At 49.1% G+C, this 23,623-nt stretch overlaps 1 protein-coding gene across 1 annotated transcript in view; it reads left to right on the forward strand.

The window, feature by feature from the left end:
- Positions 1-23,623, forward strand: part of FBN3 (fibrillin 3) — an 88,853-nt gene that overhangs the window by 54,632 nt on the left and 10,598 nt on the right. Inside the window, exons 40-59 of the mRNA XM_059919175.1 lie at positions 7,799-7,924; positions 8,304-8,453; positions 10,831-10,902; positions 12,787-12,912; positions 13,197-13,322; positions 13,782-13,907; positions 14,265-14,381; positions 15,700-15,828; positions 16,327-16,446; positions 17,167-17,292; positions 17,958-18,110; positions 18,255-18,320; positions 18,539-18,664; positions 19,069-19,188; positions 19,311-19,433; positions 20,258-20,392; positions 20,556-20,681; positions 21,620-21,826; positions 22,673-22,798; positions 23,350-23,472. Of these exons, the coding sequence (XP_059775158.1) occupies positions 7,799-7,924; positions 8,304-8,453; positions 10,831-10,902; positions 12,787-12,912; positions 13,197-13,322; positions 13,782-13,907; positions 14,265-14,381; positions 15,700-15,828; positions 16,327-16,446; positions 17,167-17,292; positions 17,958-18,110; positions 18,255-18,320; positions 18,539-18,664; positions 19,069-19,188; positions 19,311-19,433; positions 20,258-20,392; positions 20,556-20,681; positions 21,620-21,826; positions 22,673-22,798; positions 23,350-23,472 (2,523 nt within the window). The remainder of the gene's footprint in view (positions 1-7,798; positions 7,925-8,303; positions 8,454-10,830; positions 10,903-12,786; positions 12,913-13,196; positions 13,323-13,781; positions 13,908-14,264; positions 14,382-15,699; positions 15,829-16,326; positions 16,447-17,166; positions 17,293-17,957; positions 18,111-18,254; positions 18,321-18,538; positions 18,665-19,068; positions 19,189-19,310; positions 19,434-20,257; positions 20,393-20,555; positions 20,682-21,619; positions 21,827-22,672; positions 22,799-23,349; positions 23,473-23,623) is intronic.

The raw sequence follows: 23,623 nt of genomic DNA on the forward strand, positions 1-23,623 counted from the left end.
TGCCCAGTAGTGGGATTGCTGGGTCATATGGTAATTCTATTTTTAGTTTTTTAAGGAACCTCCATATTGTTCTCCATAGTGGTTGTATCAATTTACATTCCCACCAACAGTGCAAGAGGGTTCCCTTTTCACCACACCCTCTCCAGCATTTGTTGTTTGTAGATTTTCTGATGATGCCCATTCTAACAGGAGTGAGGTGATACCTCATTGTAGTTTTGATTTGCATTTCTCTAATAATTAGTGATGTTGAGCATCTTTTCATGTGCTTCGTGGCCATCTGTATGTCTTCTTTGGAGAAATGTCTATTTAGGTCTTCTGCCCATTTTTGGATTGGGGTGTTTGTTTCTTTGATATTGAGCTGAATGAGCTGTTTATATATTTTGGAGATTAATCCTTTGTCCGTTGATTCATTTGCAAATATTTTCTCCCATTCTGAGGGTTGTCTTTTCGTCTTGTTTATGGTTTCCTTTGCTGTGCAAAAGCTTTGAAGTTTCATTAGGTCCCACTTGTTTATTTTTGTTTTTATTTCCATTACTCTAGGAGGTGGATCAAAAAAGATCTTGCTGTGATTTATGTCAAAGAGTGTTCTTCCTATGTTTTCCTCTAAGAGTTTTATAGTGTCCAGTCTTATATTTAGGTCTCTAATCCATTTTGAGTTTATTTTTGTGTATGGTGTTAGGGAGTATTCTAATTTCATTCTTTTACATGTAGCTGTCCAGTTTTCCCAGCACCACTTATTGAAAAGACTGTCTTTTCTCCATTGTATATCCTTGCCTCCTTTGCCAGAGATTAGTTGACCATAGGTGCGTGGGTTTATCTCTGGGCTTTCTATCCTGTTCCATTGATCTATATTTCTATTTTTGTGCCAGTACCATATTGTCTTGATTACTGTAGCTTTGTAGTATAGTCTGAAGTCAGGGAGTCTGATTCCTCCAGCTCCATTTTTTTGCCTCAAGACTGTTTTGCCTATTCGGGGTCTTTTGTGTCTCCATACAAATTTTAAGATGATTTGTTCTAGCTCCGTAAAAAATGCCCTTGGTAATTTGATAGGGATTGCATTGAATCTGTAGATTGCTTTGGGTAGTATACTCATTTTCACAATGTTGATTCTTCCAATCCAAGAACATGGTATATCTCTCCATCTGTTGGTATCATCTTTAATTTCTTTCATCAGTGTCTTATAGTTTTCTGCATACAGGTCTTTTGTCTCCCTAGGTAGGTTTATTCCTAGGTATTTTATTCTTTTTGTTGCAATGGTAAATGGGAGTGTTTCCATAATTTCTCTTTCAGATTTTTCATCATTAGTGTATAGGAATGCAAGAGATTTCTGTGCATTAATTTTGTATCCTGCAACTTTACCATATTCATTAATTAGCTCTAGCAGTTTTCTGGTGGCAGTTTTAGGATTCTCTATGTATAGTATCATGTCATCCGCAAACAGTGACAGTTTTACTTCTTCTTTTCCAATTTGTATTCCTTTTATTTCTTTTTCTTCTCTGATTGCCGTGGCTAGGACTTCCAAAACTATGTTGAATAATAGTGGTGAGAGTGGACATCCTTGTCTCGTTCCTGATCTTAGAGGAAATGCTTTCAGTTTTTCACCATTGAGAATGATGTTTGCTGTGGGTTTGTCATATATGGCCTTTATTATGTTGAGGTAGGTTCCCTCTATGCCCACTTTCTGGAGAGTTTTTATCAGAAATGGGTGTTGAATTTTGTCAAAAGCTTTTTCTGCATCTATTGAGATGATCATATGGTTTTTATTCTTCAATTTGTTAATATGGTGTATCACATTGATTGATTTGCGTATATTGAAGAATCCTTGCATCCCTGGGATAAATCCCACTTGATCGTGGTGTATGATCCTTTTAATGTGTTGTTGGATTCTGTTTGCTAGTATTTTGTTGAGGATTTTTGCATCTATATTCATCAGTGATATTGGTCTGTAATTTTCTTTTTTTGTAGTGTCTTTGTCTGGTTTTGGTATCAGGGTGATGGTGGCCTCATAGAATGAGTTTGGGAGTGTTCCTTCCTCTGCAATTTTTTGGAAGAGTTTGAGAAGGATGGGTGTTAGCTCTTCTCTAAATGTTTGATAGAATTCACCTGTGAAGCCATCTGGTCCTGGACTTTTGTTTGTTGGAAGATTTTTAATCACAGTTTCAATTTCATTACTTGTGATTGGTCTGTTCATATTTTCTATTTCTTCCTGGTTCAGTCTTGGAAGGTTATACCTTTCTAAGAATTTGTCCATTTCTTCCAGGTTGTCCATTTTATTGGCATAAAGTTGCTTGTAGTAGTCTCTTAGGATGCTTTGTATTTCTGCAGTGTCTGTTGTAACTTCTCCTTTTTCATTTCTGATTTTATTGATTTGAGTCCTCTCCCTCTTTTTCTTGATGAGTCTGGCTAATGGCTTATCAATTTTGTTTATCTTCTCAAAGAACCAACTTTTAGTTTTATTGATCTTTGCTATTGTTTTCTTTGTTTCTATTTCATTTATTTCTGCTCTGATCTTTATGATTTCTTTCCTTCTGCTAACTTTGGGTTTTGTTTGTTCTTCTTTCTCTAGTTTCTTTAAGTGTAAGGTTAGATTGTTTACTTGAGCTTTTTCTTGTTTCTTTAGGTAGGCTTGTATAGCTATAAACTTCCCTCTTAGAACTGCTTTTGCTGCATCCCATAGGTTTTGGGTCGTCGTGTTTTCATTGTCATTTGTCTCTAGGTATTTTTTGATTTCCTCTTTGATTTCTTCAGTGATCTCTTGGTTATTTAGTAACGTATTGTTTAGCCTCCATGTGTTTGTCCTTTTTACGTTTTTTTCCCTGTAATTCATTTCTAATCTCATAGCGTTGTGGTCAGAAAAGATGCTTGATATGATTTCAATTTTCTTAAATTTACTGAGGCTTGATTTGTGACCCAAGATGTGATCTATCTTGGAGAATGTTCCGTGCGCACTTGAGAAGAATGTGTAATCGGCTGTTTTTGGATGGAATGTCCGATATATATCAATTAAATCTATCTGGTCTATTGTGTCATTTAAAGCTTCTGTTTCCTTATTTATTTTCATTTTGGATGATCTGTCCATTGGTGTAAGTGAGGTGTTAAAGTCCCCCACTATTATTGTGTTACTGTCGATTTCCTCTTTTATAGCTGTTAGCAGTTGCCTTATGTATTGAGGTGCTCCTATGTTGGGTGCATATATATTTATAATTGTTATATCTTCTTCTTGGATTGATCCCTGGATCATTATGTAGTGTCCTTCCTTGTCTCTTGTAACATTTTTTAATTTAAAGTCTATTTTATCTGATATGAGTATAGCTACTCCAGCTTTCTTTTGATTTCCATTTGCATGGAATATCTTTTTCCATCCCATCACTTTCAGTCTGTATGTGTCCCTAGGTCTAAAGTGGGTCTCTTGTAGACAGCATATATATGGGTCTTGTTTTTGTATCCATTCAGCCAGTCTATGTCTTTTGGTTGGGGCATTTAATCCATTCACGTTTAAGGTAATTATCGATATGTATGTTCCTATGACCATTTTCTTAATTGTTTTGGGTTTGTTTTTGTAGGTCCTTTTCTTCTCTTGTGTTTCCCACTTAGAGAAGTTCCTTTAGCATTTGTTGTAGAGCTGGTTTGGTGGTGCTGAATTCTCTTAGCTTTTGCTTGTCTGTAAAGCTTTTGATTTCTCCATCAAATCTAAATGAGATCCTTGCCGGGTAGAGTAATCTTGGTTGTAGGTTCTTCCCTTTCATCACTTTAAGTATATCATGCCACTCCCTTCTGGCTTGCAGAGTTTCTGCTGAGAAATCAGCTGTTAACCTTATGGGAGTTCCCTTGTATGTTATTTGTCGTTTTTCCCTTGCTGCTTTCAATAATTTTTCTTTGTCTTTAATTTTTGCCACTTTGATTACTATGTGTCTCGGCGTGTTTCTCCTTGGGTTTATCCTGTATGGGACTCTCTGCGCTTCCTGGACTTGGGTGGCTATTTCCTTTCCCATGTTAGGGAAGTTTTCGACTATAATCTCTTCAAATATTTTCTCTGGTCCTTTCTCTCTCTCTTCTCCTTCTGGGACCCCTATAATGCGAATGTTGTTGCGTTTAATGTTGTCCCAGAGGTCTCTTAGGCTGTCTTCATTTCTTTTCATTCTTTTTTCTTTAGTCTGTTCCGCAGCAGTGAATTCCATCATTCTGTCTTCCAGGTCACTTATCCGTTCTTCTGCCTCAGTTATTCTGCTATTGATTCCTTCTAGTGTAGTTTTCATTTCAGTTATTGTATTGGTCATCTCTGTTTGTTTGTTCTTTAATTCTTCTAGGTCTTTGTTAATCATTTCTTGCATCTTCTCAATCTTTGCCTCCATTCTTATTCCAAGGTCCTGGATCATCTTCACTATCATTATTCTGAATTCTTTTTCTGGAAGGTTGCCTATCTCCACTTCATTTAGTTGTTTTTCTGGGGTTTTATCTTGTTCCTTCATCTGGTACATAGCCCTCTGCCTTTTCATCTTCTCTATCTTTCTGTAACTGTCGAGCCCAGCCATTCTTATCCTTGAGTCTGAGCTCTTTTGATGCAATATATGAAATTCCTTCCTTCCTTCATTCATCCATCCATCCATCCATCCATCTGTCCACCAATCCATTCTTTTTCTTCTTTTCAACAATATTAACTGAGTACCTGCATGCAACCAGACACTGACATCAGCACACAAGGACAGTAGATCTTTCACTCTGATCAGCACTCTTTAGAAACTCAAGGAAATGGTGAAAGAAGGGAGAGATCTAAGATTGAAAGCCCAATTTCCTTTCTACATGGAGGTGGGAGCTGTCAAACCAGAGTCAGAACCCAAAATGCTTGAAAAATATCTCATCCCTCTCTGCCTCCCCTATTCCGTAGACTCTCAAGGGAAAAAGGGAAAAGTCCTGTCATCAGATATGGCCCTGTGCTGCATTTCTTGACTGTCCCAGGGCAGGGAGACTTCAACCTGAATGTTAACCTTGGCCGTGGAGCCTCGCAGGGCCAGTTTGTGCCCTTGAGGGCTGAAGGCTTGCAGCATTTCCCAGCTTTCAGACTCAAGGGCCCTGTACTCCAAAGGGTGCCATTCCCCCATCCCCCCCACCCCCACTTAGTTTAATGCTCTGCTGTCGCCATCTTGAAATTCTTCATATACTTTGCACTGGACAAATTCTGTAGCCAGTCCTTGTCAAACATTTTGTCTAACTCCTAGAATCACTAAGTCATATGGTAATTCTATGTTTGACTTTTTGAGGAACTGCCAAACTGTTTTCCACAGCAGCTGCACCATTTTTCATTTTCACCAGCAACATAAGAGGGTTCTAGTTTCTCCACATCGTTATCAACACTTGTTATTTTCCATTGTTTAAAATATTATCCTAGTGGATGTGAAATGGTATCTCATTGTGGTTTTGATTTGTATTTTCCTAATGACTAATGAGGTTGGAGAAATGTCTATTTAGGTCTTTTCCCCATTTTAAAATTGGATTGTTTGACTTTCTGTTGTTGAGTTGTGAGAGTTCTTTATGTATACTGGATATAAGACTCCCATCGGATATGTGATTTGCAAAGAGTTTCTCCGATTCTGTGAGTTGTCTTTTCACTTTCTCGATAGTGCCTGCTGATGCACAACAGGTTTAAATTTTGATGAAATCCAATTTATCTGGGTTTTTTTTCCTTTTGTGGTGTGTGCTTTTGGTGTCATATCTAAGAATCCATTGCTAAACACAAGGTCATTAAGATTTACCCCAATGTTTTCTTCCAAGAGTTTTATAGTTTTATATATTTATTTTTTTTTTGGTAGATCTTTTTTTTTTTAAATTAATTTATTTATTTTATTTATCTTTGGCTTCGTTGGGACTTCATTGCTGCAGGCGGGCTTTCTCTAGTTGCGGCGAGCAGGGGCTACTCTTCATTGCAGTGCGTGGGCTTCTCATTGTGGTGGCTTCTCATTGCGGAGCACGGGCTCTAGGCACACAGGCTTCGGTAGGTGTGCCACGCAGGCTCAGTAGTTGTGGCTCGCAGGCTCTAGAGCACAGGCTCAGTAGTTGTGGCGCACAGGCTTAGTTGCTCCACGGCATGTGGGATCTTCCCGGACCAGGGCTTGAACCCGTGTTCCCTGCATTGGCAGGCGGGTTCTTAACCACTGCGCCATCAGGGAAGCCCGAGTTTTATAGTTTTAGCTCTCATGTTTAAGTCTTCTATTTTGAGTTAATTTTTGTATATGATGTGAGGTAGGGATCCAACTTCATTCTTTTGCCTGTTGGTATCTAATTGTCCCAGCACCATTTGCTGAAGAGACTTTTCTTTCTGCACTGAGTGGTCTTGTTGAAAATCAATTGACTGTAGATGTCTTGGTTTGTTTCTGGTCTCTAAATTCTATTCCACTGATTTATAGTTCTATCCTTATGCCAGTACCACTCTGTTTTGATTACTATAGCATTGTAAGTAGGTTTTGAAATGGGGAAGTGTGACTCCTCCAACTTTTTTTTCTTTTCTCAAGATTGTTTTGGCTGTTTGGGGTCCCTTACAATTTCATATGAATGTTAGGATCAGCTTTTCCATTTCTGCCAAGAAAAGAGAAGTCACTGGGATTTTGATGGGAATTACATTGACTCTATACTTTAGGGAATATTGCCATTTTAACAATAATGAGTCTTTTAATCCATGTACACAGGATGTCTTTCCATTTATTTAGGTCTTCTCTAATTTTTTTCAGAAATGTTTTATAGTTTTCTGTGTACAAGTCTTTCACCTCTTGGGTTGAATTTATTCTTAAGTATTTAATCTTTTGGATTCTATTATAATTGGAATTATTTTCTTAATTTCCTTTTCAATTGCTTTTTGGTAGTTTGTAGAAATACAACTGAAATTTCTATGTCAGTGTGTTGATCTTGCATTCTGCAGTTGTGCCACTTCATTTATTAGCTCTAATAGTTTTCATTCTGTGGATTCTCTAGGATATTTTATATATCAGATCCCCTGGTTTTGTAAGTTTTTGACTGGATTCCTGAGTTCCTCAAAAGTTAATTTTGTCAGTTTTTGCTCAGCTCAATAGTTGTTTTTGTGGAGAAATAAAGCTCTGACATTCCCTATTCTGCCATTTTTGGAAATGTGACTCCTAGCTTGCCAATATTCCACCACCTGTTTTTGTATAGCCCACTAAGAATGCTTTTCACATTTTTAGGTTATTGGAAAAAATCAAAAGGAGAATAATACTTTGTGCCACATGAAAATGACATGAAATTCACATTTCAGTGGCCATAAGTCAAGTTTTATTGGGGCACAGCATGCTAGTTTGTTTACCCATTGTCTATGGCTGGCTGCCTTCACGCTACCATGGCAAAGTGAATAGCTCATCAGAGACCATTGTTTGGCTCGCAAAACTGAAAAAAACATTTACTGCCGGCCCTTTACAGAAAATGTGTGCTGCCTCTGGACTAAGGGATCGATCAGGTTGAGAATCAACTTTTTTCTTTCAAGAATATTTTATTCATAGGGCTCTTGCTTCCTATTGCATCACACTGGGAAGCACATGATTGCCCCACTCTTGGTGATAATATCATTAATTCATGAGCTCAGGTCATGTTTTCTCTTAATAGAAGTGGGATCATAGTAAACTTTTTTCCCCACCTAACACTGTGCCATATCTTTATACATCACTAAGATGTCTGTGCATTTTAACCTAATCTTGAAACTAAACTCAACCGCGTAGCGAAGTGGCTCTGGCAGACCTGGGGTGGGGAGTTATCCAGACAAGTCCTGGATGCAGACAATTCCTCCCTCCCCCTGCAGACATCGATGAATGCTCTTCACACTCGGGCATCTGTGGCCCTGGTACCTGCTACAACACTCTGGGGAACTACACTTGTGTCTGCCCAGCGGAATACCTGCAAGTCAATGGTGGCAATAACTGCATGGGTACGAAGTGTGATGATGGGGGAGTCCAGCAGTTGTGGAAAAAGCACTTGGGTGTGTGAGGGGCTTCTGGGAGTCTCCAAGCCTTGGAAGAGTGTGGAGAGGTATGTTTGTAGGAGGAGAGAGGGAGGGTGAGTGTATTTGAGATGCTGGTATGCAGCAGTGAACAAGGCTGCAGGGCTCAGGGACCCAGGGCTGCCATGTATGGTTGTCCAGGTTGTGCACTGCCCGAGAAAGGCTAAAATGTGGAGCGCACCCTCATGTGTGTTGGGGAGAAGTCAAGCCAGTAATTTCCAAATAGATTTGTGAATGAGTTCCTATCTCTCTGGCTCTCTTCCTCTGGTGTCTCTTGCCTGCATCCTTCACCCCAACCCAACTGCAGACATGAGGAAGAGTGTCTGCTTCCGGCACTATAACGGTACATGTCGGAATGAGCTGACCTTTAACGTGACCCGGAAGACGTGCTGCTGTTCTTACAACATTGGCCAGGCCTGGAATAGACCCTGCGAGGCCTGCCCAACCCCTGCCAGCCGTAAGTGCCCCTCCCTGGCCTTCATTCCAGCTTGGCCCTTTTTAATGCAGTGTTTAATGAGGCACACCGCACTTAGGACTCCCAGATGAGTCTGTGTTGTTTTGATGAGAGCTGAAGAGTTGAAGTTCCATCCCAATCAACGTATGGAAAAATCAATACTTTTAAGGAGGGCAAGGCATCCTTCTATTTCACAGACTTGAGGAATTCAGGATGGATCAGTGAGGATTTCATTTGTGCTAAAGAACCTTGAACACTCACAGATTATTTGGGGGGGTCAGTGAGTGAGTGCCTAGGGCCAGAGAGAAAAGCACAGCTGGTTAGAGGTACCAGGGCCCCATGAGCTGCGGGCGGAGCAAGCTTGCAGAAGCTCTGGGGAGGATTACAGAAATGTCGGTCAGGATGAAGAAGGGTATTCCAGGCAAGGAACAGCAGGAGCAAAGTCCTGAAAGAAGGACTGAGCAGAAGACCTTTTTGGCAGTTGGGATGAGACCTATTAGGATGATCTAGCAACCAGCCCAGGCATCAGAAAGAGCTGCAGGAATGGAGCGGTGAGTAGAGGGGATAACTAGGGGGTTACAAGTGTACTAGTGCTATGGACTGAATGTTTGAGTTCCCCCAAAATTCATATGTTGGAGCCCTAACCCCCAGTGTGATGGCATTTGGAGGTGGAGCCTTTGGGAGTTAATTAGGTCATGTGGATGGAGCCCTCTAAATGGGATTAGTGCCCTTATAAGAAGAGACACAAGAAAGGTTCTCTATTTGCCATGTGGAGACACAGCAAGAAGACAGACAGGAAGAGTTCTCAGCAGACACCAGATCTGCCGGCACCTTGATCTTGGACTTCCCAGCCTGCAGAACTGTGAGAAGTAAACCTTTGTTATTGGAGCCATCCAGTTCATGGTATTTCCTTATAGCAGCCTGAACTAAGACAATTAGTTTCCTAGGGTTGTGGCAACAAATACCACAAACTTGATGGCTTAAAAAAAAAAAACACCAGAAACGTATTTTCTCACAGTCTTGGAGGCTAGACGTCATAAATCAAGGTGTGGGCAGGGTCACGCTTCCTTCAGAGGCTCTAGGGATGAATTCTTACTTGCTTCGTCCGGTTTCTGGTGGCTCCAGGCATTCTTTGGTGTTGCTTGGCTTGTACCTGCATCTCCTCCATCTCTGCCTTCAAGTCATATGGCTTCTCCCTGTGTCTCCACATGTCTCTTCATTTCTTATAAGGACACCAGTCATTGCATTAGGGCTACTCTGATCCAGGATGACTTTAACTTGATTGTATCTGCAAAGACCCTATTTCCCAAAAAGGTCACATTCAGAGGGTCTGGGTGGACATGAACTTTGGGGGTGGAGGGTCATTGTTCAACCCAGTGCAGTGGTATGAGAAGGGGTCATTACTGGCTGTCTCTGAGTGCCGGGCCCTGTTCTGGGTTCTAGGAAATAAGAATAAGGTAGACCCAAGCTGTGCAGTCTGGGAGGAAACTGCAGACAGCCAAGTATGGTTATGAGATTGTCAAGACAGATCAAATGTCACTCACAAATTATGTGCTGGGAGTTAGGTACCTACCTGAATCTTATGCACCTGAATCTGAGGTGCAGGTTGCATATGATGAGACAGAAGTCCACACTAGGCATAGGGGCCACTGAGATTGGTCTGTTCTCATCACGATACAGGCAGAAGAGCGAGTGAGGAGCAGGTAGGGACCTGGGGAAAGGTGACACTACCCAAATGCCTGCCCATGTCTGTCAGGTGGGCCCAGGGACACCCACCCACCTGGGGATCGAGGTCGGGCAAGCAGCATCTTGGTGTCAGCAGTGGGCTACAGTCAGAGAGTGAATTGCCCTGGAAGAGCCAAAGGATGGCGTCATCAGCTGTCCAGGGCCAGAGTGGTGGGCTGCCCTGAGTCCTCAAGGTTGAAGTGGACTATGCTAGGGAACAGCAAAGGGAACAGCATATGCAAAGTTCTCGTAGTATGACAGAGCAGGACACATCCAGACATGGAATGAAATCATATAACAGGAGGGCAGGAGATGCTGTTGGAGGAAAGGTGGGGCTGAGGGTGAAGGTTCTTGAGGTCCAGACTGAAGAGTCTGCATTTTATGGTGAGGACAGTGGGGTGTGGCTGGTGGCACTCATGCAGGGAAGAGATGAGGGAGGTCATGTCTATGTGTTAGAAGATCACCCCGCACAGGTATATGGCACCCATAACCCTCCCAGTGCTGGTCAGAGTGGTGGGAGGGAGAGGGACTAGTTATCAGAGGCCAGGTGAGCACTGGGCTACAGGGATAGACAAGCTGATCAGAGGAGGAGGAGGTGTCCACCCGGGGAGGCTGCAGCCCCAGCGCCCTGCCTTCGCCATTCTCCTTTGCCCAGTGGATTACCAGATCCTGTGTGGAAACCAGGTTCCCGGGTTCGTCGTTGACATCCACACAGGGAAGCCCCTCGGTGAGTGACCACCACCCTCCTGCCTGTAGCCCCAGGTCACTCTGTGCCCAGAGCCCTGACCCCTCTCTTCCCCTCCCCCCACAGCTCTTTCCCTTCCACCCTCCCCCACCCCACACCCTCACTCTTCCAACTCCCCAGGCCTGGAATCATGCCCCTTTTTTAAAAAAAAGCAATGAGAGTATTTTTATTAAATTGTTATTCATTTTTTAAAATTCTGTAAAAATACACATAACATTTACCATTTTAACCATTTTTATGTGTCCAGTTCAGTGGCATTAAGTACATTCACACTGTTGTGCAAACATCCCCAACATCCATCTCCAGAACTTTTCATCTTCCCAGACTGAAACTCTGTCCCCATTAAATACTAACTCCGATCCCCCTCCCCCAGGTCCTGGGAACCGCCATTCTACTTTCTGTCTCTAAATCTGACCTCATAGAAACAGATTCATATAGTATTTGTCCTTTTGTGTCTGTCTTATTTCACTCAGCATAATGCCCCCAAGGTTCATCCGTGTTGCAGCGTGGAGCAGAACACTCCCTTTTTAAGTTAAATGAGGTTTTGTACAATTTGATACCCGAATGCCAAATTTCAGCTGTGCGGTGTTTAATTGATGAACCTATTTTCAGTTGTTTTCATTCTACGGTTGTATTCTCCTTATTTTCAACAATTGGAACAGAGCAGATAAGAGCAACTCCCCCTCCAGTCACCCCCTCAAATCTAAGTCTCCTTCATACTCTCCCAAGGTCATAAGTCAGTCTCCCATGGATGGATACAGGCTGATTCCAGGTTCTTTTATATAAACAACAGGTTTATTGATATAGAATTCATGCTTTACGCCTGGAGTATTTCTTTCTAGTTGTTTTTTCATCCATTTAAACACACATAGAGATCCACCTTTGAAAATGCATGGCATTGTTTTCTGGGGAGTTGGACATAAATTCTGTGCTTTCTTATGTCTTGTCTGCAACTTATTTTTTTCACCCAGCAAAGAGTCGTGAAGAACCAGCCAGGTTCCTACACTCAGCACTGCCTCCCTCTTTGCCCTGCTTTGTAGTATTCCATATATGGACACATCCCAGGTCATAAGTCAGTCCCCCATGGGTGGACACATAGGCAGATTCCAGGTTCTTTTATATAAACAACAGCTTTATTGAGATATACTTCACCCATCAAAAGTGGGTTTTTTTCAGTGGGTTTTCGTATATTCACAGAGCTGTGCCCCATCACTTCAATTTAAGTTCGAACAATTTCATCACACAAAAAGAAACCCTGTCCCCATGAACAGTCATTCCCCGTTCTGCCTTCCCCCAGCCCCTGGCAATCACTATTCCACTTTCGATCTCTGTGGATTTGCCTGTTCTGGACGTTTCATATAAATGGAATCGTACGGTATCTGTCCTTTGGGGACTGGCTTCTCTCACTGAGCATCATGTTTTCAAGGTTCGTCCACGTTGTAGTGCGTGTCAGTGCTTCACCCCTTTTTCAGGATGAATCGTATTCCCTTGTAGGGAGGGACCACATTTTGTCATCCACTCCTCTGGTGATGTTTCCAGTTTCTTGCTAAACGTCACCATGGGTCCTCCCCTGCAGCTTCCTGCTCACACACAGGGCTGCTTCATTCCCGGAGACCCCGCAAAGCAGGCTTGCTGGGTCACAGCAAATGTGCATTTTTGTTGAGAAAGAGGCTCTCTCCCCCTGCCTTCCCTCCCACATCCTGATTTCTTTCCGGTGTGAACAGATATAGTTTGGCCACTGCAGAATTTTTCAAGTGTGTGCTGGTTGGGGGACACATCTTCTCCTAGACTGCATGATCTCTTAGGTCAGGGTCCCCAGACGTTGCCGGGGGCTGGGCTGCTCCTGACGGCTGGCGCCCTCCCCAGACATCGACGAGTGTGGGGAGATCCCTGCCATCTGTGCCAATGGCGTCTGCATCAACCAGATCGGGAGCTTCCGCTGCGAGTGCCCCACGGGCTTCAGCTACAACAGGGTGCTGCTGGTCTGCGAAGGTGCCGCCCCCCTGCCTCCCCAGCCCCGGGTGGGATGCTGGTCCCCCCTCCCAGCCTGTGCTCTCTGGGCAAGTCTTTTAAACCCCGTGAACCTCAGTTTCCCCCTCTGCGTATGGGGCTAACGCCTTTCCGAGGGGCTCCATCCCACATCACCCCGCTCAATGTGGTTCTGGCTGCTTCTGGAGGGACCACCTGCTCTGAAGTGGGGGGGAGGGCTGGGTTTAGGGTTTGATTCTGCAGGGAAGAGTCTCTTTCAACCCCACCCCGCTGGCTGTACTTCCCAGACGTGGACGAGTGTGCCAGCGGGGAGAGCCCCTGCCAGCAGAATGCCAACTGCATCAACATCCCCGGCAGCTACCGCTGCAAGTGTGCCCGAGGGTACAAGCTGTCGCCAGGGGGGGCTTGCGTGGGTAAGTGGGGACCCCAGTCAGGAGGTGAGGGAGTGGGGTGTAGGACAAAGCCAGACTCTGCCTCCCGCTGTGACTTGGGTAGGGCACGGCTCTGTCCGGGCTTTGTTCCTTGGCTGTACTTTTTTTGGGGGGCGGGGTGGGGGGAGCTGTGCCACCCAGCTTGCAGGATCTTAGTTCCCTGACCAGGGATCGAACCCATGTCCCCCCTGCAGTGGAAGCATGGAGTTATAACCTCTGGACTGCCCGGGAATTCCCTCCTTGGCTGTACTTTGGGGTGGGGGTGCTGAGAGCATCTGTTAACAGGGGAGTCGTGAGGGTGAAATGGGAGGTGAAGCATTTCCCCTGGGACAGCAGCTAGAATGGGTAGGCGGTCGGGCTCGCCCACTGCCACGTGTGCTGGCTCGGGACACACTGTGGGGTGGGGACTCCGGGGGCACCACACTCCCTGCCCTCCCTCAGGACGGAATGAGTGTCGGGAGATCCCAAACGTCTGTAGCCATGGCGACTGCGTGGACACAGCTGATAGCTACATGTGCCTGTGTCACCGTGGCTTCCGGGCCTCAGCAGACCAGACCCTGTGCATGGGTGAGAGCCCCCTCTGCTCCTTCCTCTTAGGCCAGGCTGCCAAGGGCGAGGGGCCATGGGTCTACACCTCCCCTGGGGTGGGGATGGTGCTTCTGTCCATCCTGATTCACAGACTCACAGCTGTGAGCCCTGGCACCTGAGACCTTAGGTAAATGACTTATTCACCTCCCTGCACCTCAGTTTTCCCATCTGTAGAATGGAAGTAATAAATAGGGGTATTTCCCAGCCATCACTTCCCAGCCACCTGGGCAGGGTGAAGTGCAGGAGAGGGGGGCTGGGTCCAGCCAGGCCCTCACTGCCCAAGCTGCCCGATGCCCTGGGTGAGCTGGGCGGGGATCAGGGGCTTTGCTCTGGCAGACGTCAACGAGTGTGACCAGCAGCCATGCGGAAATGGGACCTGCAAGAATATCATCGGCTCCTACAGCTGCCTCTGCTTCCCTGGCTTTGTGGTGACACACAACGGACATTGCGTGGGTGAGCTGCCCGGGCTGGTGGGCAAGCCTCAGTGCACCCCCACTGAAAAGTGGGTTCTTGGCTTGAGGGCACCCCTCTGAAATTAAGGATCTCGCCCCAGGGATGCCTTCAGAAAAACAACCTCAGGGGATTGAAAACTAGTTAACCATAAAGTTCTCCAAACCCCTTCAATTGTCAAGTACCGAGGGTCCCTCACTAGAGCTTACACTCAGGTTGATAAGAAGGAGATGGACAGTACAGAGAGAAAGGTGAACAGTGAATACAAGACCTGGGTGGTGGGATGCTGGCAGTTGAGTGCAATGGTTGAAAGTGGATTCCAAGGTCAGGTGGTGTGAATTCAAATCCCAGCTTTGCCATCTGCCAGCTGTGTGACCCTAGGCAAGTCATTTACCTCTCTGTGCTTCAGTTTCCTTCTCTGTAAAAAGAAGGTTAATAGTCGTACCTACCTATCTTAATATCAGACCAAATTGACTTCTGAACAAGGAATATTACCAGAAATAAAGAGAGTCAATGTATATTGATTAAGGGGTCATTTCACTGAGAAGACATAACAATCATAAATGCATATGCAGCTAGCAATAGAACTTCAAAACACATGAAGTGAAAATTGATAGAACTGAAAAAGAAATAGACAAATCCATAATTACAGTTAGAGGATTTAACACTCCTCCCTCAGTAATAGAGGGATCAAGTAGAAGATCAGTAAGAATATAGAACACCTGAACAATCATGTGAACCACCTAGACCTGAGTGATATTTATAGAACATCCCAGAACATACATTCTTCTCAGGTGCACGTGGACATTCACCAGGAGAGACCATATTCTGGGCCATAAGATAAACAACAAAATTTTAAAAATTGAGGTTACACAAGGTAGGTCCTTGGAATGTAAGTGAAGTAAACTAGAAATCAGTCACAGAAGGATATCCAGAAAATCCCCAAATGTTTGGAAGTTAAACAATATACTCCTAAAGAATCCATAGAAAAAAGAACAAATCATAAAGAAAATTAGAAAACATTTTGAATTAAATGAAAACGAAAACACAACATAACAAAATTTGTGGGACGCAGCTAAGGTAGTATGTACAGGCAAATTCATAGCCTTAAATGCTCATATTAGAAAATATTGGTGTCTGCTTTATCGGATAGTTATAGGATAGTTTATAGGATAGTTGGAGGGTTAATATACAGCTGGTATATAAGTGCTCAATAAATTGAAGTCACTGCCATCAACTCAACTTTGTGAACAGAAGAGCAAGGGAGGCTCAGAGCCCTAGGCTATGTGGGTGACCCCGCTGGCCCATCTTCCATCTGCAGACATGGATGAATGCAGCACCATCGTGGGGCAGGTGTGCCGATTTGGCCAGTGCCTCAACACAGCAGGCTCCTTCCACTGCCTCTGCCAGGATGGCTTTGAGCTCACGAGTGATGGGAAGAACTGCATAGGTGAGTCTCACCATGGTGCTGGAAGCCATCTCAGCCAGCCCCTACTCCAAGTTTACCTGCAGTTGGTACTTCCGAGTGAGCATGGTTCCATTTCATAACCATGCACTTATTTTAAGATATAAAACCAGCACATCACACCCATGTTTTCACAGGGTTTGTGGTTTAGGGTGAGGCTGTCTTGAAGCTCTAAGTTTTATGAAGTATAGTATAATAGAGGTGTTGAATGGATGCCATGGAAACCATGAAAGGGGTGTGCAAGTGGCTTGAGATTAGGAACTTTGCTTCCCCTTCCCCTGGCTCCACCTATAACCCCCATCAAGACCGAGAATATTCTTCTCCAGATGTCCCTGTTTTCCTGAGTATCAGCCCTTCCTCTGGATCCAGAAAGGCTTGTCTGGGGGCCTTGGCCATCGTGCAGTGACCATAGGTGCCGGCCCTAGCCCCTGGCAAGCCCCTGCCACCAGCTGGTGCTGGGACCCCTCCTCCTCCTCTCCCCAGACGCCAACGAGTGTCTCAGCCTCGCGGGAACCTGCCTGCCAGGCACTTGCCAGAACCTTGAGGGCTCCTTCCGCTGCATCTGTCCCCCCGGCTTCCAGGTTCAGAGTGACCACTGTGTCGGTGAGTGTCTGGCCTCACCTCCCAGCTCTGGGGCCAGGGAGGTACCTCCGGGCCTCTGTTCTTCCCCCATCTGTAAAATGGGAATGCCAGCTGGGGTGGTGGTGAGTGAAGAGATGCAGTTAGCACAGCGCCCAATACAGCTCCATATACTGTTATTGTTATTAGGATGCTCTCTTGGCTCAGGGCTCTCTCTCTCTGGGGCCCCCAGGCTTCCTCATGAATCCTATAAGATGGGCATGGGTGTGGGTCTCACTGCACCAAACATGGAACTTCTCACCTGATGAGTGGTGGTCAAGGACCAGTCTGGCCTGAACACTTCTGGTCCATTCATCCACTTGGACTAGCCTTGTACAGCCTGGGCTAATGTGGGCCAATCTGGCCTGAGCAGATGGGCTAGCCTAGTACAATGCAAGCTAACTTCTACCACTGTAGGCTAATTTTATCTAGTCTTAGTTAGCTCTGTATAAATTTACTCTCTAAAGATGAACTTTTCCAGACCATGACCCCTAACCTGGAGACACCTTCTAGGAAAGACCCCCACACACACTGCCCACCTGGTGCTCCAGCTAATCCTGAGCCCTGGGGACCCCACCCTGCGTCAGTCCCTGGACCCTCCCTGGCTGGGCCCCCCACTCCATCTGCCCCTCCCAGCAGCTGAGACCACCCACCCCAGTGGAGGGCCTGCTGCACCCCACCCACCTCATGTCCCTGCCCCTCCAGACATCAACGAATGCTTGGAAGAGCCCAACCTATGCCTCTTTGGCACCTGTACCAACAGCCCCGGGAGCTTCCAGTGCCTCTGCCCACCTGGCTTTGTCCTGTCTGACAACGGGCACCGTTGCTTTGGTGAGTCTGGGGCCAGGGAGCACACAGGGTTAGGGAAGAGGTGGGAGGTGGGGGGGGGGAAGAGCTGGATCACCCAGAAAGGGGGCTGCAGTTTCTTGTATGGCTCTCCAGGAGCCTTGTCCAGTGTGGGCTAGCCTCACCCAGACTGAGCTGGCCTCTTCTCTCCCAGGTTAGGGCAACAAGGCAGAGGGCAGGGTAACTCAACAAGTATTTGTTTTTATGGGGGCCAGTGGTGAACCAAACCCCAACCTATCTGTAAGGACATCTCAGGCCGGTGGTGGTCCAGGGCTGACTGGGAGTCAGTAACGAGGATTTGGAGTCTGAAATCTTGGGTCCTCTGGCTCTGGAATGAGTCACTTTGCCCCTCCAGGAAAGGAATTCTGATCCAAGAGTAACGTGGCTAGGTTTGACTATTCTCCCAGCCTGGGATGACCCCCACAGATGTGAATGTGGGGTGTTGCTGGAAGGGATTCTCAGATTTTCAGCAAAAACCCCGGGGCTGACCCTCATTGGCCCGGTGTGGGTCACATGTCCGTCCCTGAACCAATCACCATGGAGTGATTCTGGAGCGTTCTGATTGGTTGCTGGTAGGGTCAGGACCACCCTATTCATGAGGACTGGGGTGGCTAGCCCTCCTAGCGTTTCTCTGGGGAATCACCCCACAGACACACGGCAGAGTTTCTGCTTCATCCATTTCGAGGCTGGAAAGTGCTCGGCACCCAAAGCTTTCAACACCACGAAGACCCGGTGCTGTTGCAGCCAGAGGCCCGGCGAGGGCTGGAATGACCCCTGCGAGCTGTGTCCTCAGGAGGGCAGTGGTGAGCACCCACCCCCGTCCAGTCTCCCCTGACCCTGCCTGCCTGCCCCCATCTGCTCTCCTTCAGCCTTCCCTACACACAGGGGCATCCTGGGGGCTGCACGTGGCCCCAGACCCTCACCTCCCTTCCCCTCTCGGTGTCCAGCCGCCTTTCAGGAGCTGTGCCCCTTTGGCCATGGGGCAGTCCCAGGCCCGGATGATTCTCGGGAAGGTGAGCCCCTCGCCCACATGCTAAGAGCCCCCCTGGGCCACCGCAGTCTCCTCCTTTCCCGCCCAGCCCTGTCTGGGCTCTACCCTGGTTTCCAAGTCTCAGGCTCCCTCCTTGACCCATGGGTAGCCCTGGGCTCCACCCCCCTGGAGGAAAGGAAGAGACCCTGAGTGTGGCCAGGGCATGACAGATGCCGTGCCTGCAACCTCCGCTACCTGCAGACGTGAACGAGTGTGCGGAGAACCCTGGCGTCTGTGCTAACGGCCTTTGTGTCAACACTGATGGCTCTTTCCGCTGCGAGTGCCCTTTTGGCTACAGCCTGGACTTCACAGGTGTCAGCTGCGTGGGTGAGTGACCAGCCCGCCCCAGCCTGCTTCCCAGGGGAGGAAGGAGCCGGGGAGGGCAGACACCACCCAAGGCAGCACCCTGCTGCTCAGCCACTGTCACTCTCCCCCACCCACTCGTCCTTCTTGCTGATGTTTATTCACTCATTCATTTATTCATTTACTTATTCATTCACGCATTCGCACACTTTTCATTCATTTACTTGCTCTTCACTCATTCATTCACTCACTCATTTACTTATTCATTTATTCATTGAACACATACTGCATGCCTGCCCTGCGTCCAACCTAAAGGTGCAGCAGATCTGGCCCTATCCAGTCTGTAGGCAGTCAGCAGGAGGCAGACAGGATCATGTCAAGGGTGGGAGCCCTCGGCAGGCTCTGACCACCCCCTTACCCCCACCCAGACACAGACGAGTGCTCCGTCGGACACCCCTGCGGGGAAGGCACCTGCACCAATATCATTGGAGGCTTCGAATGTGCCTGTGCTGATGGCTTTGAGCCTGGTCCCATGATGACCTGTGAGGGTACGACCCTGCCTGCCCAGACCTGGGCTGTGTGATGGGGGTGAGGGGGGCTGGCCTGAGAGAGGGACAGGGGGTCCCGCAGGCAGACCCCGACCAGCCGGCACCTCCACTGGCCTCCCCAGACATTGACGAGTGCTCCCTGAATCCCCTGCTCTGCGCCTTCCGCTGCCACAACACTGAGGGCTCCTACGTGTGCACCTGCCCGGCTGGCTATGCCCTGCGAGAGGATGGGGCCATGTGCCGAGGTAGGACCCGTCTGGGCAGGCGGGCTATGGATAGGGCCCTGGGGCTCCCCATGCCTCAGTCCCGAGAGAAAATGAAGAAATAAGACCTCTGCCTCCAAGGGTGGGAGTGAGCAATAAGTGATAAAGTGAGGGGAGAGCTGAGGCAAGTGAGGGTGCAATGGGTGCTCTTTTGTGAGTAGTGGTTCTGTTTTTATAGTTATGAAAGGGGGTGCTAGCATCTCCTTGGCTCCCCAATCTAACAGAACAGTGAGTGTGGCTTTGGGGGCCTCTCCAGTTGTGGCTGGACATGCTCTGAGTGGGCTAACACAGTGGGGACAGCGATTGTGCCCCCAACCCAGGGACATGTGGCAATGCCTGGAGACATTTTTTATTGTCACGGGTGGGTGGGTGGGTGGGTGCTACAGGCATCGAGTGGCCAGGGATGCTATTCAATATCCTACAGTGTGCAGAAGAGCCTCCCACCACAAAGAATTTTCTAGTCCCAAATGTCCACAGTGTCGAAGGTAGAAACCCTGGCCTGCGACTTGGTCCCTCAAGGGCTATTTCAGAGTCAGTGTTCCAGGGACCACAGTGAAGGCCAGACAGATTCACAGACCCTGATGTAGGCAGGGGATGCGAGTGTTTGGGGCAGTTGTGACCCCCCCCTCCCTTGGCTTCCCAGGAGGTCTGGGACGGTCAGGGGAGGAACGGGCACCTGGCAGTGCTTCAAGGACCTCACTCTGGCCCACCGAGGCCACCGAGGGGTGGGGTCCAGGTCCTCACATCCTGGAGCTGGTCCATGGTGTGTCTGGCCTTGAGCCCCATTGGTCTGGGGTTGCCCGCAGATGTGGACGAGTGTGCAGACAGCAAGCAGGACTGCCACGCCCGGGGCATGATGTGCGAGAACCTCATTGGCACCTTCACCTGCATCTGCCCCCCGGGCATGCGGCCCCAGCTGGGCTCTGGGGAGGGCTGCACAGGTACAGGAGGGCTTCAGGCATGCAGGGCCTCCCTGCCCCCGACGGACGGGAGAGTTCAAAGCCAGAGGGTGTGGGCGGGCAGGCATCGACCCTGGAGGTGGAGGCCAGCTCAAGGGACTCTGGCCTCCCCCCACCCCGGCCTGCCGCATCCCTCCCACCTCAGATGACGATGAATGCCGTGCCCAGCCCAGCCTCTGTGCCAATGGCCGCTGCATCAACACCGCAGGCAGCTTCCGCTGTGACTGTGACGAGGGATTCCAGCCCAGCCCTGGCTTCACTGAGTGCCACGGTGAGTGTGGCCAGGCCCAGGTACGGGGGACATAGCCACCCAGCATGTGGCACCGCCACCTGGGAGCTCCCCAAGGCGGGGACGGGGCCAGGGGCACCGAGGGGGTCACTGAGCCAATCCAGACACACGTGTCCACCGCACGCCCCCAGCTTCCCTTTGTCCCTTCAGTCAAACCCCCTGGAAGATTAGAGCATCTTCCCCCTGCCCTGTCCATCATCATACCCAGGAACCGGCCCTCCCCAGGTTCACCACTTCCTAGGGGCTAAACCTGGAGGGCGACCCAGTGGTACCGTGTGTCCTGGCGACTTGTCTGTCCCTGTCCCCACAGTCCTTGCCACTCTTCTCCCTTTTTACTCTCCCCCTACCCCGAGCGCAGTCTCCACCCCCGCAGCTTCAGACCAAGCATGTGTATCCAGCTGCCTCCTGGACACCCCCATCCCCCATGCACCCCAGATTCAGCTCAGCATCTTTGCTCCCCAAGCCTCGTCTCAGCGATGCCCTACCTCCCACCCGGACCCCCAAGCCAGCCTCCTGGGGTAACCCAATGGCCTCCTGCCCACTTCCCTGGACGTCACCCCTCGCTCTGTCCCTACTGTCTGTCCTGGACGCCACCACCTTTTGCCTCCACGCTGTCCCTTGTTCTCTCTGCGGCCAGAGGGATGCTGCCCTCTGACCTCAGGAAGCCATCCTCTGCAGCCCAGGGGTACCTCTCCGATTTGGGGTCTGCAGCTTCTGCCCCAGCCCGGCCCCAGCCCTGAGAGGGCATTTAACAGCACTAGGCAACCACAGCTTGCAAGATGTCACCCGACGCACTGGCACAGATACGTCGGAGATGCTGGGAGCCCACGTGTAGACTCTCAACACCGCTGGACGCCACGGGGAAGGGGCACCCAGACAGCTCGTTCCTCCCACCCACCATCCCCACCCGTTCTCTCCAGACACCCGGCAAGGGCCCTGCTTCTCCGAGGTGCTGCAGGCCACGTGCCAGGCTCAGTCCAGTGGCGGCGAGGCGGTCACCAGGGCCGAGTGCTGTTGCGGGGGTGGCCGCGGCTGGGGCCCCCACTGCGAGCTCTGTCCCCTGCCCGGCACTGCCACCCACAAGAAGCTGTGCCCCCATGGCTCGGGCTACACCGCCGACGGCCGAGGTGGGTGGGGATCTGTTCACGGTTGTGTGTCTGTGCCTCAGCCGGTGTTAGAGTACGTGAGCCAGTGTGTGCACCTCTGTGCTGGCAGGTGTGTGGACCAGCGTGAACCAGAGCCTGTTCGTCGCTCTGCGTGTGTGCATGAACTTGGGTGGGATGGGGGAGCAGGTGTGTGAGCCAGCATGTGTGTGTGTGTGTCCTTTGTTCTGTGTGTGGGCTCATTAGTGAGCGTGTGAGCTGGTGTGCATCCCCCTGTGTGTGCAAGCTGGTTAAAGAGCAGGTGAGCTGGTGTGCATTCTGTGTGTGAGCTTGTCCTTGCGTGTGTGCACGTGCATGTGTGCATGTGCTAGTGAGGGTGGGAGCCGAGTGAGGAGTACACGCCAGAAAGTGGGTGAGAAGGAGTGAGCTGGTTCAGTGATAAGGTCTGTGAGGGTGGGTACGTGTGTGAGCGAGTGTGAGTGTATTTCTGTGTGAGCGTGTCTCATTCAGAGGAGCCCATGAGCGTGTGTCCTTGTGATTCTGCAGAAGCGTCTGAGCGTGTGACTGGTGTGCAATGCTTGTGCGTGCATCTCTGCTTCCATGTATGTGGACGGGGTGCCCTGAGAAGGTGTCGCTGATGAGGCTATGGTGTGGGTGTGTCCCCACCACGGGGATCCTCAGCGTCCAGTGGAAGGAGTTTCATTCGCCTCAGGGTGGGGTTCACAGGGGCCAGGCCGCCAGCTCTGGGGTGCCGGGAGGGGGAGCAGAGGCTGGCCTTGCCTCCCGGGAGAGGGCTGGTGGGCCCGAGGGAGGCGGCATGCCCTGGTGACCCAGGGGGGACGGCCCCAGCCGAGCCCTGCTTGTCCTCAGACGTGGATGAGTGCCGTGTGCTCGCTCACCTGTGCCCCCACGGCGAGTGCATCAATAGCCTTGGCTCCTTCCGCTGCCACTGCTGGGCTGGGTACGCGCCTGACACCACTGCCACAGCCTGCGTGGGTGAGCCCCCTGCCCCACCCCCCGAGCCTCTCCATGCAGCGCCTGGCACACACCCCCGTGAAAAAACTGAGACCAGAAGCAAAGCATCCTTGTTTCTTCCCTCCACCCCCAGCCCATGTGGACCACTTTCCTCCTGTTATCTGCTGCATCCTAAGATTTTTCAGTCACATTGTGTAGCAGGTGTTCATCTAAGTCAGGGTCGGCAAATTCCTGCCCGAGGGCTGAGTCCAGCCCTCTGCTTATTTTTGTTAATAAAGTTTTATTGGCACATGGCCACGCCTATTTGTTTCCTTACCCTCTGTGGCTGTTTTCCTGCCACAGAGGCAGGGTTGAGTAGCTGGGATTGAGACTGTCTGGTCTGCAAAACCAAATATATTTACTCTCTGGCTTTATACAGAAGAAAAAAAAAAAAAAAAGCCAGTTCCTTGTGTAAGCCCACAGATTCTGGGTAGCTGGGGTCCGGGAAGGAGGCCTCAGCAGGGTGGGGGTAGGGACCCCTGAGCCCCCCAGGAATGTCTGACTGACCCTCCTGAGTGCTGCATCCCCTCTAGATGTGGACGAGTGCAGCCAGGCCCCCACGCCATGTCCCTTCCTCTGCAAAAACACCGAGGGCAGCTTCCTGTGCGCCTGCCCCCGAGGCTACCTGCTGGAGGAGAACGGCAGGATCTGCAGAGGTGACGTCCCTCTCTCCCCACCCACGCGCCATGGGGCTCTGTCCCTGTCCCCCCCAGGGGCATCTCACACGCTCCCACTGCATGGGGTCGGGTGCTGTCTCCAGGGTGTCTCCCTTGGGAACCCCGCAGTCCCAGCGGGCCCTGCCCTGAG

Source organism: Balaenoptera ricei, chromosome 3 (genome assembly GCF_028023285.1).
Source record: "Balaenoptera ricei isolate mBalRic1 chromosome 3, mBalRic1.hap2, whole genome shotgun sequence".
NCBI classification, from domain to species: Eukaryota; Metazoa; Chordata; class Mammalia; order Artiodactyla; family Balaenopteridae; genus Balaenoptera; species Balaenoptera ricei.